We start from the raw sequence: 15044 nt of genomic DNA, 5'->3' as shown, positions 1-15044 counted from the left end.
ACAAGGCTGGTGTGGCATCCCCGGGGTGAACGAGTCCATGCCGAACAACTACACCAAAAAGTAAAAAAAAATGGCAAAAAATGAGTCAACCGGAACGAAATGCTGATTCAACCGTCGTGGAAAAACTACTCAAACTTTGAGCTGATATGCTGCGAGTTTCTTATCAGAAAGGGGTATAAAAATACGGAGGATTGTCCTCAAAAATTGGCTATCTGATTTGACTTTATTCCAGAGGATACTCTTTTATTTTCCTAATTGGTGTTGAGTTTAGTTGGAAAATTGACTCTGAATCTTTATCTTAAGTACGAAGAGATATATTTGATCTTGATAATTGAATATATATATTAGTCCTACTTATGCAACAAACACAGATTTCAAGAATCTTTCATATAACTAATCATATTTTTCAAAGAATCAGAAGCTCTAGTGCAATTAAATCCTCAAACATTACCAGAAATATGACTACTTCAACAACCAGACCAAAAGTATTACAACTCGGAGAAGTTTTCTTTGCTCAGAAGAAATGGGAAGAACTTGCTAAAACTGCCGAAGTTGTTGAATGTACTTCATCAAATCGTGAAGAATTTTTCAAAGATTTAAAGAGCAAATATAGCGATATTACCAATATTGCTCGTACTTTTCAAAGTATTGAACAAACTGGTAGATTTGATGCAGAATTAGCTAGTCATTTACCAGAATCAGTTAAATCAATTAGTCATTGTGGTGCTGGTTATGATCAAATTGATGTTGATCCATTTACTGAAAAGGGAATTCAAATTTCAAATGTTACTGAACCAGTTGAAGGACCAACTGCTTTAACTGCCGTATTTTTATGTTTATCAGCAATGAGAAATTTTCAAGAAGGTCATGATAATTTAGTGAGAGGTGAATGGCCAGCAAAGGGTAAAGCTGGTGGTGCTAAATTAGGACATGAACCTGAAGGGAAAACCGTTGGTATTTTAGGTATGGGTGGTATTGGTAGAGCTATTAAAGAACGTTTATTAGGTTTTGGTTTCGAAAAATACATTTATCATAATCGTTCTAAATTATCAAATGAATTAGCTGCGGGTTCAGAATACGTTTCATATGATGAGCTTTTAGCTCAATCCGATGTTTTATTCATTAGTGTTCCTCTCAATAAAAACACTCATCATTTAATAAATGCTGATGCTTTTGCTAAAATGAAAGAAGGTGTTGTTGTTATTAACACTGCAAGAGGTCCTGTTATTGATGAAAAACAATTATATAAAGAATTGAAAAGTGGTAAAGTTGGTGCATTTGGTTCAGATGTTTTTGAATTCGAACCTGAAGTTCCTGCTGAATTAGCTCAATTACCAAATGTTATTAGTTTACCTCATATGGGTACCCACTCTTCTGAAGCTATTAGAAACTTAGAAGAATGGGTTGTTGAAAATATTTTAGCCTACATCTCAACCGGTAAAGTTAAAACCATTGTTCCTGAACAAGCTAAAGTTGAATTTAATTAATTATTTATTCCGTAGTATAATAAATTAATGTTTTATTTTTTTTTCATTTTTGTAGCTTATGTATCCATTTAACAGACTGTACGAATATGCGAGTTTTAAAGTTCATCGTTTGATCCGTCATCGGTTTCTCTTTTAGCCTAAGATAATTCCATATTTCTTGAAAAAAAAAAATTAAAAATAAAAAATAAAAACTTAAACGGAAAGATCTTTGCTTCATTTTTTCTCCAACGCGTTGTCACAACTACATTATATCATTTCATACTGTTAGCATATACAAATAAAGCTAATTACAAGTTTTTCAAAAAATATCATTTCAACGTATTTATCAAAACTTTTTTGGCCTGTCCAAAATAAGCAAATATTTGGTAAAATCGCGCTTTTTGGCGTAGTGGTCAATTCCGCGTCAAGGTCCCTTAGTGTAGCGGCTATCACGTCTGATTCACCCTCAGAAGGTCTCGAGTTCGATCCTCGAAGGGATCATTGTTTTTTTTTTATTTTTGCAACCTCTCCATCCATAAATAATAATTTTTGATCTTGTTTCTTTTTTACAGTTCATGTAGTAAGAATGAAATAGTACATTAGTTATATATGCGTTCGTAAATTATATAGAAAGTCGTTCATTGGTTTAATCATCCTCATCACTAGTAATCTCTTCGTCACTATCTTCATCATCACTATCCAAGTCATCGTCATCATCATCACCTTTATTACTACCAACCCCACTATCGTCTTCGTCATCTTCATCATCGTTAGGATTAACATCTGACCATTCAACATAATTTTCATTAACGATTTTTTTACAATTAGGTAAAACGATAGGATCAAATGGGAAATAAGCTTCTAAATCCAAAAACTCCTGTTTCAGTTTGAAATTACCAATTGACAGAGGCATGGAAGAATTACTCTGTATCATTGTTTCTCTTTTATTATGTTCGATGATTGAATAACAATAACAGACGTTTAGTTTGGTAGCGATTTTAGCAAAAATATAAACCACAGTTTCATCACAAAATTTTAAAGGATTAAATTTTGCTAAGATGGCTCTTTGGAAAAATTTATCTAAATCACATTCCCATTCCGAATCATTTGAAGATTTTGGTTGTTGCTCATCAGAACCGTCAACTTTATATAATAATTTATATCTAAAACAAAAGATATATAATAATGCTTGAAATGCAGCGTAAAATAATTTAAATCTCTCCATACCACCAGTTGATTTATCACTATTATTATCAAGATCATAAACTTCTGCTTCTCTTTCTATAACGTATTTATTTAACCATCCAATAAGATAGCTAACGATGAAAACAACTTGATGTCTTGAAAGGTTTTTAGCTCTTGCAATATAGGAAGATAAATATTGCATTGCTTTCAATCTTTTTTCCAAGATTTCATTTGGATTAAATGCTATATCTATGAGTAGAACCAAGAAAGAATCTGCTAATTCTGGTTGGTATTGAGAAATGTGAAATAAAGTAAATTGTATTGATTTTGTAAAATGGGTTGGTAAAATATGCGATTTGAATAAAGAAGTTATGGTATTGAATAATGTGACACCATTACCATTATTAAGTTCTTCAGTAGTGAAAGAATTTTTAGTGTTTGTTAGTAAAAGATTGATAACTGAATCTAATTTAAATACAAGACTTTTAATATTTGCAGTTGAAGTTGTTTGATCCATTAAATATTCAACTTCTCCTTCGATAACATCATCTTCATCTTCTTCAACTTCTTCATTTTCTTCAGCTTCTTCATCGTCATTCCCATTTATAAGTTCTTCGATTTCATCATCATCTAAATCATCTAATTCATTTTGAAGTTCAACATCTAATTTAATACAGCATTCTATAATCATTTGCCAAATATTAAATTGTAATTCGGGACAATAACTGATCATTTTCATAATATTCCCTACGTATTGTGAAAGTTCTGTTGAATTAGTTGATAAATGATGAGGAAAATTTTTATGAATAATAGTTGGGAAAGAATTGACACAAGTTGGAATAAATCTTCTCAATTTATCTAAGACTTTATGATGAGGTAAAGCTGTACCTTCAAGTTTTAAATCAATAAACTCTCCAATTATCTTATTAGTAACTTCAAATAAATATTTTGGTAATGAAGATACTAATACTGATAAAAATTGCGCATATAATTCAATAAATAAAAGATATTCTTCTTCACTACTACTTTTAGCCAGAAGCCAATCATAATGCAATATTGAACTAACAAGACTAGAACAATAACTATTATCTAATCTTGATATATTAGAAATCAAAATCTTTAATACCGTTATAAAACTTGATAATGGTATTGCTTCATGATGACTTTTAGGTAAATTGATCTTTGATGTTAAAGTATTAATTTGGATGGGATCATTCTTTTCTAGTGACTCAAATGCTGATTTCACATATGCTGAATACATTTTTTCTGAGAATAATGAACTAACTTCGTTATCCTTCTTGCTTTTCTTAGTTTCTGAACTTGAGCTTCCTGCTCCTGCTCCTGCTCCTGCCCCAGTTCCTCCTCCGGTTTCTGCTCCATTACTAGCATTACTATCGACGTCTGAGAATAGCCTCTTTCTCATTATAGGGTCATGAACTGCCGACATGCTTATATGCTATCTTCTTGTAGAGTAACTGAAAAGATGGTGTTTTAAAAGGAAAATTTTTTTTTTTTCTTTATCCCTCTTCCCATCTGAGCTTTTTTTTTTTTTTTATAGTGGGCCTCTGCTCTTCGCATAAGACCTAAAAATGTCGTATTTTTCAGCCAGAACCACACCTTTTGTCGTTTTGCTTACAATCCTTTTTTCGTTGATAAGATCAAATCATCGGTAGATACTCTTATTGGAAGAAATACATAGTTTGGAGATGGTGGAGCTGATACAGATCAACTCATTGGCATTGCTCAATGTGTCGGACCATATATCGAGAGAGAAAACGGGGAAGTATGGAGTATTATTGGGGACTAAGAATGAATCAAATGATTCAATTACAATTGGTACTTCTTTTGAAGTGAATTTTGATGGAGACTCAATTGATTGGGATCATTTAAATAAAAAGATAAGTCTAATGGATACGGTATTACCGCAGTATCGGTTGATTGGATTATATCAAATAAATGAGAATATTAGTCCCAACGAAGAAACAAAACTAATGATTGAACAATTTGCTAATTCTAATATCTTAATTTATGTGATATTTGGTCTCAACAGTACTGATGACCAGATTGCAAAAGCTTACACTGTTGATGATTTGTCTCCAATTAATACCAGGATTCAAACTACTTTTATTGAAAGTGCTGCTACTTCTACCATTATAAATCATCAATATTACTCTAATCAACTTGAGAAATCAAATCAGTTACCCATTAAAGACGATGGGTTGAATATCTCCTTAAACCAGCTCGAATCAAAGATGGAAAAAATCTTGAATTGTTTAGATACTCTTCCTGAGGATAAGAAATTCGAAACTCATAAGTTAGTTGTACATTTATCTAATCGATTGAAATCGTACGATCCTAAAAGTGAATTGTCCGGATTCAATTCTAAAGCTCAGTCTATTCAATTGAGTATACTAACCAGTCAATTGGCTGCTATTGATAACTTGAACTATCAAATATCGAAAAATTTGAAAAGTTATGGAATAAATAGCAGATCACAAACCCAGTCCAATTAGTTTCTTCTTCGTATACCTACGCGTCTATAATATACAGCGATCTAAAGCACTTCTTAAGAAAAAAAAAAAATCAATCATCATAAAAATGATTCAGGAATAGAAGTAAAAAAAATTTGAAAAAATAATGACTCCCGCGCGATTCGAACGCGCGCATCTTACGATAACAGAACTTGAGTCTGCCGCCTTAGACCACTCGGCCAGAGAGCCCTTTTTATAAACATTTCGATATGCTAGCCCTTATGAAAAGTTTTTAATTATACCAAAAAATATACGTGAAAAAAAAAGTTTTTGAAGTACTAATATTTTGATGTATTTTTGAAGTCAGTGCATGTTAATATGCTAGCTCTCTAAATTTCCTGTACAAAAAAAGGAAAAAGATACATTTTTTTTGAAAAAAAAAATTACGAGGAGGAAAAACACATTTCTGAATAAGCTGAATAAGTTATCTACGGCAAGCAAAACCTAGTCTTTTAATAAGTGGTAAAGCTACCGTTTATTGTGACTTCTTTCTTTCTCCGGTGTAAAGTCTCGGCCAACTCGTATTACCTCCAACGATCCTCCATCGAACAACTCCGAGCTATCAGTAGATACTGCTTGGCCCTTTTGAAAGTTCGAGACTTTCAAGAATTGCAAATCGGCTAGGAAAAAAGCGACAACTTATTATATTTCGTCTCTCAACTTATAAACTAAACCAATTAGTTCCTCTGACTCTATCAATCTGTCTACTACCAACACAATCTCCATCATGGTGTTCTCAGCTATTTAATCTTGCCTTTGTCTACGTGGGTATAGTTTGGTATATAATTATTAAATATACATTCTTATGCCTAAATCTTTTTGCACGAGGTGAATAGAAAAATTGTCAACTAGGTGAATAATTAACTTTCTTGAGTCCTTCCCCGATAATGAATAGTCGCCATATGCACATCCTTATTTATTATGGTCGATACTTCTTGAAAAAGACTCAGCAACCTCTAGTTTCGTTTAAAAACTTCATCAAGTAACTCTCAAAAGTTGGAGTATTATGTATTCGTTGACTGAAAATTCATAGCTCTTTCGTTTAGCTATCCTCCTGGCATTCCATCTTCTTCAGGATTAAGAGTAGTGGTGTGAATTCGGAATCAAAAAGAATTCTGAAACTGAATCAATATTAAGCCATTCCATTTATTAAAATGGGTGAGCTCTAGTTATATTAATAAAAGAACTTTTTGCAGCAAGAAATTTCAATACCTCGAACATATAAACATATAAATACGGGTTGGGTTAATTGTTTCCTTTGCTGTGCTCCGTAATCAATCAAATCTTTATGGTAACAGCTTCAGTTACTCGCGTATTCTTCGAATCCCCACTTAAAAAAGTTATTTAGAAGAATAGCTGTGCTATATAACAAATAAAGAATAGAGTAAGGTACAACGTGTGATGAGAAGTTTGAATATGGATTTTGTTGCTACATTACCCTTTCCGGCAGATGTGTCAAAAAAAAAACGATTGCGAAATTTTGCAATCTTTTGAAGATAGAAGAGACACTTCCATAATTTTGAATTAAAAGGGTTTGTAACAATTATGATTATCTTACTGTACAACAGGGGTGGATGATTATCTTACTGTACAACAGGGGGATAATTATCATGGTCATCAAGCATAATTGTGCGTTAATCCCTGTGAAATTCCGATAGCGTCGACAAGAGGCTAAAAAAGCAAACCTGCTGACGGGTTGATGATATCATTCACCGGTTTCATTTGCTTGCATGTGCATCATGCTGGCAAGACAACTGGAAAAGAAAATTTATTTCTGTGGAGAAATGAAACTACGATGTATTTATAAGTTAGCTACAGGTGCATTAATAAATGATATGATTATTATTAAGGAGTGTATCAGTACTTTTTCAAGTACATTTTTAAAAATAAACTAAAATGCAGTGATAGAAAAACGAAATCATGACGGAAGAAGAAAATAATAAAAAAAGTATCCAAATGATACTTTATCCAAAAAAAAAAAAAACAGATTATCAAATTATTCAGAAACGCTGAACAAATCTAAAATAATCCTAAATGAAAATTATTCAGGTACAAAACCAGACAATTTTGTTCCTTTAATAAGAAAACCTTTGATAAAAAAAACTCATAGAAAGAAAAAGTTCATGTAAAGTGATTTAGTTTGAAATTTAACAATCGACAATCTTCAAGATATCAATTTCAATTTCGGAACATTGATCACCAATTGATTCATCATATAAGTTGTAAAAGTCACCAGAAGCACACTTGTAGAAAACGGTTTGTTTACCCAAGGCTAATTTGTAACCATTACCTTCTTCTCTCTTAGATTTATCATCTTTTTTACCATCATCAGCTTTATCTTTAGTTTCAGAATCTTCAGTGTAATCGACTGGAACCAAAGACCAACCAGCAGCATAGATAGCACCAGCTTGAGGTGGTGGACCATCGAATTGGAATTGTCTGTTAGCAACAATAGAACCAATTCTACCTTTAGCATCAGTTAAGATACCATCATCTAATTTCAAAGTTAAAGAGTTTGAGCCAACACAAGTTTCTGGTTCGGAATCAGAGTCTTTTGAAGAATCAGAGTCTTTTGAAGAATCAGAAGAACCAGTGGCTTGAACTTGGCCATCGCCAATTTGACTAGCAGCAGCAGCGGTGGTGTGGGTTTGTTGTTGAACTTGACCATCACTAATTTGGTTAATGGCAGAAGCAGTGGTTTGGGCGGCTTTAGTTTGTTGTTGAACTTGACCGTCACCAATTTGGTTTACAACAGAAGCAGTTGGAGCTTGGGTTTGAGCGGCTTTAGATTGTTGTTGAATTTGGCCGTCACCAATTTGGTTAACAACATCGGCAGAAGTAGCAGCTTGGGTTTGAGCGGCTTTAGATTGTTGTTGAATTTGGCCGTCACCAATTTGGTTAACAACATCAGCAGAAGTAGCAGCTTGAGTTTGAGCGGCTTTAGATTGTTGTTGGATTTGACCATCGGTAATTTGGTTAACAACATCAGCAGAAGTAGCAGCTTGAGTTTGAGCAGCTTTAGATTGTTGTTGGATTTGACCATCGGTAATTTGGTTGACAACATCAGCAGAAGAGGCAGCAGCTTTAGTTGGAGCTGGGGCTGAGGTTGAGGTAGATTGGGCCTGGACTTGACCATCACCAATTTGGTTTACCGCATCATCTCTTTTAGCAGCAGCAGATTGAACTGCAGAAGTAGAAGCAGATGCAGCAGAAACGGTTTTAATGGATAAAGCGAAAGAACCATCGTAACTAGAAAGAGCACTGGCTGATTTTGGTAAAGTATCAGTTGGGGTTAAAGTAGTCCACCAACTAGAACCAGAACCAGTGGTAGCAGCTTCCTTTTCAGTGGAAGAAGATACTGGTGCAGCAGAAGCGAGAGAAAGAATTGATAAAATTGCCAAATACGATTGTAACTTCATCTTTAAAGTAATTAATTAAATGATAATTTTTAATACCAGCTATACAAAAAATTACCAAATGTGGGCATCAAGTTAAACTTATATATAAATGATTGAATCGTGGGAATACTCCTCCTCTTCCTACAGAATAGTGCTATTACGAAGACAAAAATGGACGAAAAAAAGAAAACCTTAGTAATCATTGCCAAAAATATAACCATGTAACCCCTTGTGTTTTCAATTTTGCTTTATTGAAACGAGTTAATAGCTACATCCATGGCTGTTATTACTGGAGGCTCATAATATGTAGATTTGCATTTAGAATACAAAAATAAAAATCCATAGAAACCGAAAAAAAAAAAAAAGAAAGCAGGAAAGAAAGAAAAGGTCTTTCCTTGGATTGTGCAGTATCAATGGCCCCATACCGGGAAAAGTAATGGTTATTCGAAGGGCATTTGCTAAAAAAGCAAAAACAACTTGGGGGCCATTCACATATTTTGAACCCCAATATTTGTATTTTGGTCTTAACTTTTTCTGGAGACCAGGTATTGCTTTGAGGTTAGGCTGCAATACCAAGACCATGGTCGAAAACCGTTTTGTGTCTACTCATTTCAATCAAGTCTTTTGGGAGGTTCATGTTCAACTTGCTACTACCAATTGCTAGTAATACTCCCGGCATATCCCCCTCCATACTACTTTTCCTTCAAAAAGGTAAATATACATCATTACTTTTCTATAAATAGTTTAAATCTACTTATTTTATTAATCTCTACTGGAAAGGGGGTCGAGCAGAAATCGGGTTACGGGCTCATTTACCAGTCCTTCTCTACTAGAATCCCTTTCCCAACTATTCCTGTTATATCCTGTTATTTTTCTTTCTTCCCTGCTTAGTGCTGTGCTTAGGGTTGTCATCCAGAGGCAATGCTAAACTACGCTGGGTCCTCTTCCCTTCCAGCACCGTCAGGAAGCATTGAGTCTTTAGACAGCTTGGGTGCCTGCAAGAATTTATTAAGAGCAGCAAAAAGCGGTTTTTGCATTTTGCATTTTGCATTTTGCATTTTGCATTTTTTTTTTTGGTTTTGTTAATACCGCTTATGTAAGCGGCAATGGGTTTGTTGCTGGAACTCGGCTTGTACCAGTGACCAGAGTTCGTGAATGGTTGGGCTATAAAGAATCTGTATAGAATACATTGTGGCATGCACAACTGATTGTTGTTTGATCATGTTCACTCGAGAGCTACTTGAAGTTTGTTGACAAAAGGTTATTTTAAATAATAATGTAAAAATATCGTTGATTGTGAAAATATCTTTAAAGTAGCCTATCAACCCCTTAAATTTCATCAGATTCATGTATTTCATATACCCGATTGGGACAGGCTACGTTCAACCGGGGTTGAACAACAGTTTTGTTCCGAGCCTTGCGGTACACCAACTCAACATGCTCTGGTCTGCTGGCTCAATTACTTGATAGGTTTACTGTCTACGCTCATCCTAAGTTCTAGATTAGCAGTTTTTTTGCACCAAGAGTGTTTGTAGACAGAATCTCCGAGCAGTGTATTGTTGGAAGATTTCGGTTATTCAATCTATAGTTTTGGGAAGCAGGTGCTTTGTTTGGCAAAGCATGAAACAAAGTTTGAAATTCGAAGGGTCTAGTGGTTGCTTTAACAACTTAAGCTTTGCGTATTGTTTATTGTAGGAAAACTGTCATTTTGTTGGTATTTTGTCAATTTTGAAGTTTTTTTGGAAAAAATTTGTTAGAAAATTCCTCTTTATTTGGGTTTTTCCTAAAAAACAGTTTTTCCGTTGTATTGAAACTATCCCAGTTTTAGACTTTTCCCAATTTGATAGAGGTTTGGGCGACATTGTCCAACGTTGGATTAACGGAGTCGTAGAGTTGTATCTTACATTGCACATACTAGGCATGGTAAAAAGGTAAACAAACATGAAAGTGATTGCAAAATTACTAATACATCTACACCAATAATCGAGTCTTATGCTTATCTAAATTGTGCTGTAATTCAGTCGTAGCCCTTCACACCAAAACGAGCGAGTTCACTAAGTGCCCTTCTCCCAAGCTCAAATATTCGAAATTAAGGACAATAGCCTAACAAACTTTGGGTGAAACTATTACATGATTCGAAGAGTAAGCATTTGCTAGAACGAGTTGTATTAGGAACGTAGCAACGAGAAGCCAAAGGGTAACATGAGTTGTAGAACCATTTCAAAAAAGCTCTACCAGCATAATCAATGATATGCCTACCAGGTATGTCATTAATTGAAAGGTTGCAAAAGAGCATGCTGTGTCAGTCGTAGATTTCAATAACCCCAAAGAGAAAAGTATGTATATGATTCGTATAAAACTACCTTAACAACATTCATTAAGAGAATTTCCCAATTTGAGTAGAGAGCATTTAAGGTGGAATTAACAAATTCCACATTTTTGAAATAAAAATTTCTCGCAACAACACCGAGTATTTGCATAAATTTAAGTGTTTGCGATATAAAGAAGCCTCTAAGAGCTCAATAAAGCACTAATAATTAGTGAAATATCCCCTTTAAAAGACCAAAAATAAATTTAAGAATTTTCTCCAATAGAGTAAATATCTACATATAAAAGCAGAAGCCGATTTTGTCAAGCTTCGTTCCTCATGGCCCAATGGTCAAGGCGTCTGGCTACGATATCGTAACCACTTCTCGGTTGGAACCAGAAGATTCCAGGTTCGACTCCTGGTGGGGAAGCTTATTTTTTGCATTTTTTTATTTTGATCGCTTACAAAACTAAATATATCATATATGGCTATTAAATTACACATAAAAACTCATAAATACATCTAAAAATATAAAAAATCTATAGTGGTAAATCAACAATATCAGCTAAAAATTTTCCAGCTAAATCTAAAGAAAATTTGTCACTGAAATCAAGGTGTTCATCATGACCTCTCTCACCCACAAAGTCCCAACTCTCTATGTAAAACAATTCGTCATGGGTTCCACCTTTTTGTAAATGGTGATTAATTCCATTACTATCGCCATTTGTAATATCAATCCATTTTTCAATTCCATCTCTCAAAACTTCTCGTTCACCATAGATAACTAAATTTCTTCTTTGATCAAGTAATGGACTAACTTGATCCCATTGTTTAAAAGAAGTATTGGTAAAACTAACAAAGTTATTGACCTCTTCTCGAGACAAATCACCCAAATACCATTCCCCCATTGTGATGTCTTGAGCACCTAAGTCTCCCGTAGTATCAACTCCACTTTTCAGAGGTAATTCCGGTTTAGTTACTGGCTCAACCCATGGACTAATCAAAATAAGTGATTTTGGTTGAGGATAGCTTTCTAATGCAGTCCAATCAAAGCTTGTAAAATGATTTGGTTGAAATTTTGAAAAATGTGCTTTTGCCTCTTGAGGATATGAAATTATTCTATTAATGGCCAATGCTAAATTTCCCCCTGCTGAATCGCCAATTATGCTTAAATTGGTATATCCTTGCTTAAGCAAATCCTTATAGCATTCACATCCTTCTTCAATTTGAGTTGGATATCTTTTATCATTACAAGTAAGCGAATAATCAACCACCACTATAGATATTTTACTTCGATGAGATTCTGGAATAGCGTGATATAATGCAAGTATCCCCATGAATTGAGTCTCAAACATATTAAGACTGAACCCACCTCCATGGAAGAAAATCAAAACATCTTCTTTATTCAGACCCTCGATCTCATTTTGAACCAACCAATAGCTATTTCCATTGATTTGTTTTCCAAAATTATTCAACTTTGGTCTGGTAACCATAGGATGATTTCTAAAGTAGTCGAAAACAGTTGTCACTGGACGATATACAAACGTCTTCACATCTTCATTCGAATAAGTCCCTGATAAATGATATAGCACCGAAATGTAAAGGTTTTTCCGAAGAGAATTTTTGAATTCTCTATCAGTACGGGAATAAATCGTTCCGATAGTATAAAATTGAGCTATAGTTCGTACAACTACCCACGGGGTAGTCAATGCTTGCAAGAGGAATCTGAAACTTATCATGACGCTTGCAAATCCCAATCAATTGGGTAAACTCCTTCTCGTTTGAATGAATGGAAAACTTACTGGTTCGAAAAAAAATTAGTCCTTACTATGAGAAGAAAAAAAACAGGCTAAAGGCCCCTTTATAATTAGAAAAAAAACAGGATAGAGGCTCCCTTATGAAAAGTCCGATTATTAACTGGCCGTGGCTTTCAAGGACAAGCTAACATGTTGAACAACCAATGAAAAATTTGACAATAAACAATCATTTGTTGGATCGAGAATTTTGTTGAAAATATCGAAGCGATTACTATTGTTCCCTGTCTTTAACGTGCAGAATTACGAGAGACTCGAAGAGTTTTAGGGATTTACAGGTTGAGCTTTAATTCTACTTTCATTAACTATTATACATATACATGCAAAAAGATTACAACTTGAAGTTGCTTGAGTTTTGAGGAAGTTGCGATTTTCTCACATTACCTTTAACATCCCTCATTTCACCCTTTTTACCAATAACAGTAACATTTTTAGCTTTAGATAAGGTATCAATGACTTGACCGACTTTTTGTCTCTTATGGTCTCCACCATTATTGGCATCTTGTTTTTGTTGTTGTTCTTGTAAATCACGTTTTTCATTGAAATGTTTAGACTTCTTTCTTTTAGCAGATCTTCTTAATCTTTGTTTATCGTCTCTGGATAATTCATCTTTAGAATAACTTAAACCAGATTTTAATTGAACTTCGGATCTACCATTAGCACCATCAGCTTGTGGTTTTTCATCACCAATCTTATAAATTTCTTGTGGAGCCAAAGTAGTTTCACTTGAAACATGCGTAGGTTGTGCATCTTCCATATTAATTGAGGCTGCTGCAGTGGTGTCAGTAACTTTAATATCGATATTTCTAAATTGATGTGGTTTTGGTACAAAATGTGCTGATGTTAATGCATCTAAATGATGATTAACTTTACCGAAAAGTTCACTAATTTCGTCATGTTGCTCTTTAACTTGTTCATTGACTTCAATTTGTTGTGAATCTATATTATTATAATCATCTTCATATTGCTCGGCTAATGATTTAGTCAGTTTTTGGTCACTTAATTCAAATTTGGTTTTATTATGAAATTTAGAAACATCAGATATCACTCTTTTCGGTAAATCATCAAATTCTTCATTTTTAATACGACGTCTAATCAAATCTTCTATACTTTCAGTAACTTCATCAGTAATAACTGGTACTGGTTTTGATGTTCTATCAAATTCTAAATTATTTGATTCTGGATCATCTAGTAATGAATCAACAGGTCTATCTTTACTAGATATTTCACCCTTCATGGTCCATTTTTTGTCAGCAACCAATTCTGCTTCTAGATTGGCAATTTCAGCTTGAATTTGTTGTTGTTGTTTTTCAAATGATGACATTTGGTCTTCACGCTTACCTTCAACTTGTTCCTCTGCATCTATTTCATCTTCGTCAGCGAATAAATCATTCATTGCAGACCCAACGGCATTATCATACTCTTTTTCATCGAGTTTATCATCCTCCAAATATTCATCTTCACTGTCTTCAGCTTTCGATGATTTGACGGTTTTATCTGAGGTCTTTTGTCCTGGCTTGGAGAAAAAGTCTCCATAGTATGCCATATCTTCATCTTCTTCATCTTCGTCACTCAAACTATCGAAATAGTCTATTTGTTCATCGTCACCCTCTGGATCATCATTCTCCATATCATCTAATTGTAACGATTGTTTGTTAAAGGAATCAATGTCAAAAAATTCATCATTCAAGCCAAAGACATCTTTGACTGGTTCACTGGTTTCCTCACTATCCGATGGTACATTTGTTTCTGTGTCCGACTCTTGTTCCTCATCTTCTTCATCATCATCATCTTTTTGAACTTTTTCATCTTCAGTAAAACCGTCAAATTCTTCTTCCCCGTTTAAAGTCTGGGCATCAGAATCCTCATTTTCTTCTTCTGCCTCTTCTGACTGTGCACTTTCTTCGACGTCCTCGTCTTCGTCATCACTTACATGTGAGCTGAACTTGGCCTTTAATTCGGGTATCTTAGTGAATAATAATGACTCCGAAACCCCTTCGAAAATCATATTGGCTTGTCCAAAAACTTGAGTGGCATCCAAGCCATCCACATAGATCTCATCTAGGACTGAATGATCTTTTGCCAAAGGATCTAATAGACTTTTCACTATGCTGTTGAATTCATTTTCCTTGTCTGATTTATTACTGTATTCGAATATTCTTTCAGGGCTCTTTGATAACTTTTGCAAAGCCGTTTCCACAGCACTTTTAGATTTACTTCCCATTCCGAATAATCTGTAAAGCTTTGTCAATAGGCGGATTAATCGTTTATCAAAGATGAGAGTCTTCAAAAAGCGTAGGAAAAAAAATTAAAAAAAATTAAAGCGATGATGTAGTTTTGTG

At 34.2% G+C, this 15044-nt stretch overlaps 6 protein-coding genes and 3 non-coding genes across 9 annotated transcripts; 4 read left to right on the top strand and 5 right to left on the bottom strand.

The window, feature by feature from the left end:
* Positions 1-458: 458 nt before the first annotated feature.
* Positions 459-1487, top strand: HYPBUDRAFT_158137 (uncharacterized protein; the record flags this gene model as incomplete). The annotated part of the gene is made up of 1 exon (XM_020222347.1): positions 459-1487. The coding sequence occupies one exon, from the start codon at positions 459-461 to the stop codon at positions 1485-1487; it is 1029 nt and encodes a 342-aa protein (XP_020075186.1).
* A 407-nt stretch (positions 1488-1894) lies between these two features.
* Positions 1895-1967, top strand: HYPBUDRAFT_t137. The gene has a single exon. It is a non-coding gene; the product is annotated as a tRNA-Val (tRNA).
* A 244-nt stretch (positions 1968-2211) lies between these two features.
* Positions 2212-3975, bottom strand: RRN3 (rDNA-binding RNA polymerase I transcriptional factor; the record flags this gene model as incomplete). Its single annotated transcript, XM_020223829.1, has 1 exon — positions 2212-3975. A coding segment is annotated over one exon (1764 nt), but the record flags the coding sequence as incomplete, so codon positions are not given.
* Positions 3976-4357: 382 nt separating this feature from the next.
* HYPBUDRAFT_112067 (uncharacterized protein) lies at positions 4358-5164 on the top strand (the record flags this gene model as incomplete). Its single annotated transcript, XM_020218880.1, has 1 exon — positions 4358-5164. The coding sequence occupies one exon, from the start codon at positions 4358-4360 to the stop codon at positions 5162-5164; it is 807 nt and encodes a 268-aa protein (XP_020075184.1).
* A 125-nt stretch (positions 5165-5289) lies between these two features.
* Positions 5290-5371, bottom strand: HYPBUDRAFT_t136. The gene has a single exon. It is a non-coding gene; the product is annotated as a tRNA-Leu (tRNA).
* Positions 5372-7329: 1958 nt separating this feature from the next.
* On the bottom strand, positions 7330-9162 carry HYPBUDRAFT_158135 (uncharacterized protein; the record flags this gene model as incomplete). The annotated part of the gene is made up of 2 exons (XM_020222346.1): positions 7330-8540; positions 9006-9162. The coding sequence occupies 2 exons, from the start codon at positions 9160-9162 to the stop codon at positions 7330-7332; spliced, it is 1368 nt and encodes a 455-aa protein (XP_020075183.1).
* Positions 9163-11221: 2059 nt separating this feature from the next.
* Positions 11222-11318, top strand: HYPBUDRAFT_t138. Its single transcript has one exon. It is a non-coding gene; the product is annotated as a tRNA-Arg (tRNA).
* Positions 11319-11373: 55 nt separating this feature from the next.
* Positions 11374-12845, bottom strand: HYPBUDRAFT_153621 (uncharacterized protein). Its single transcript, XM_020221640.1, has one exon. The coding sequence runs from the start codon at positions 12625-12627 to the stop codon at positions 11428-11430; it is 1200 nt and encodes a 399-aa protein (XP_020075182.1). The 5' UTR covers positions 12628-12845; the 3' UTR covers positions 11374-11427.
* A 150-nt stretch (positions 12846-12995) lies between these two features.
* MPP10 (rRNA-processing protein) lies at positions 12996-14975 on the bottom strand. Its single transcript, XM_020221639.1, has one exon. It carries the CDS (start codon positions 14924-14926, stop codon positions 13034-13036), a length of 1893 nt encoding a protein of 630 aa, XP_020075181.1. The 5' UTR covers positions 14927-14975; the 3' UTR covers positions 12996-13033.
* Positions 14976-15044: the final 69 nt, after the last annotated feature.

Source organism: Hyphopichia burtonii (genome assembly GCF_001661395.1).
Source record: "Hyphopichia burtonii NRRL Y-1933 unplaced genomic scaffold HYPBUscaffold_6, whole genome shotgun sequence".
Lineage (NCBI taxonomy): Eukaryota > Fungi > Ascomycota > Pichiomycetes > Serinales > Debaryomycetaceae > Hyphopichia > Hyphopichia burtonii.
Note: the sequence above shows the minus strand (reverse complement) of the source record. Positions and strands in the feature narration are given on the sequence as shown.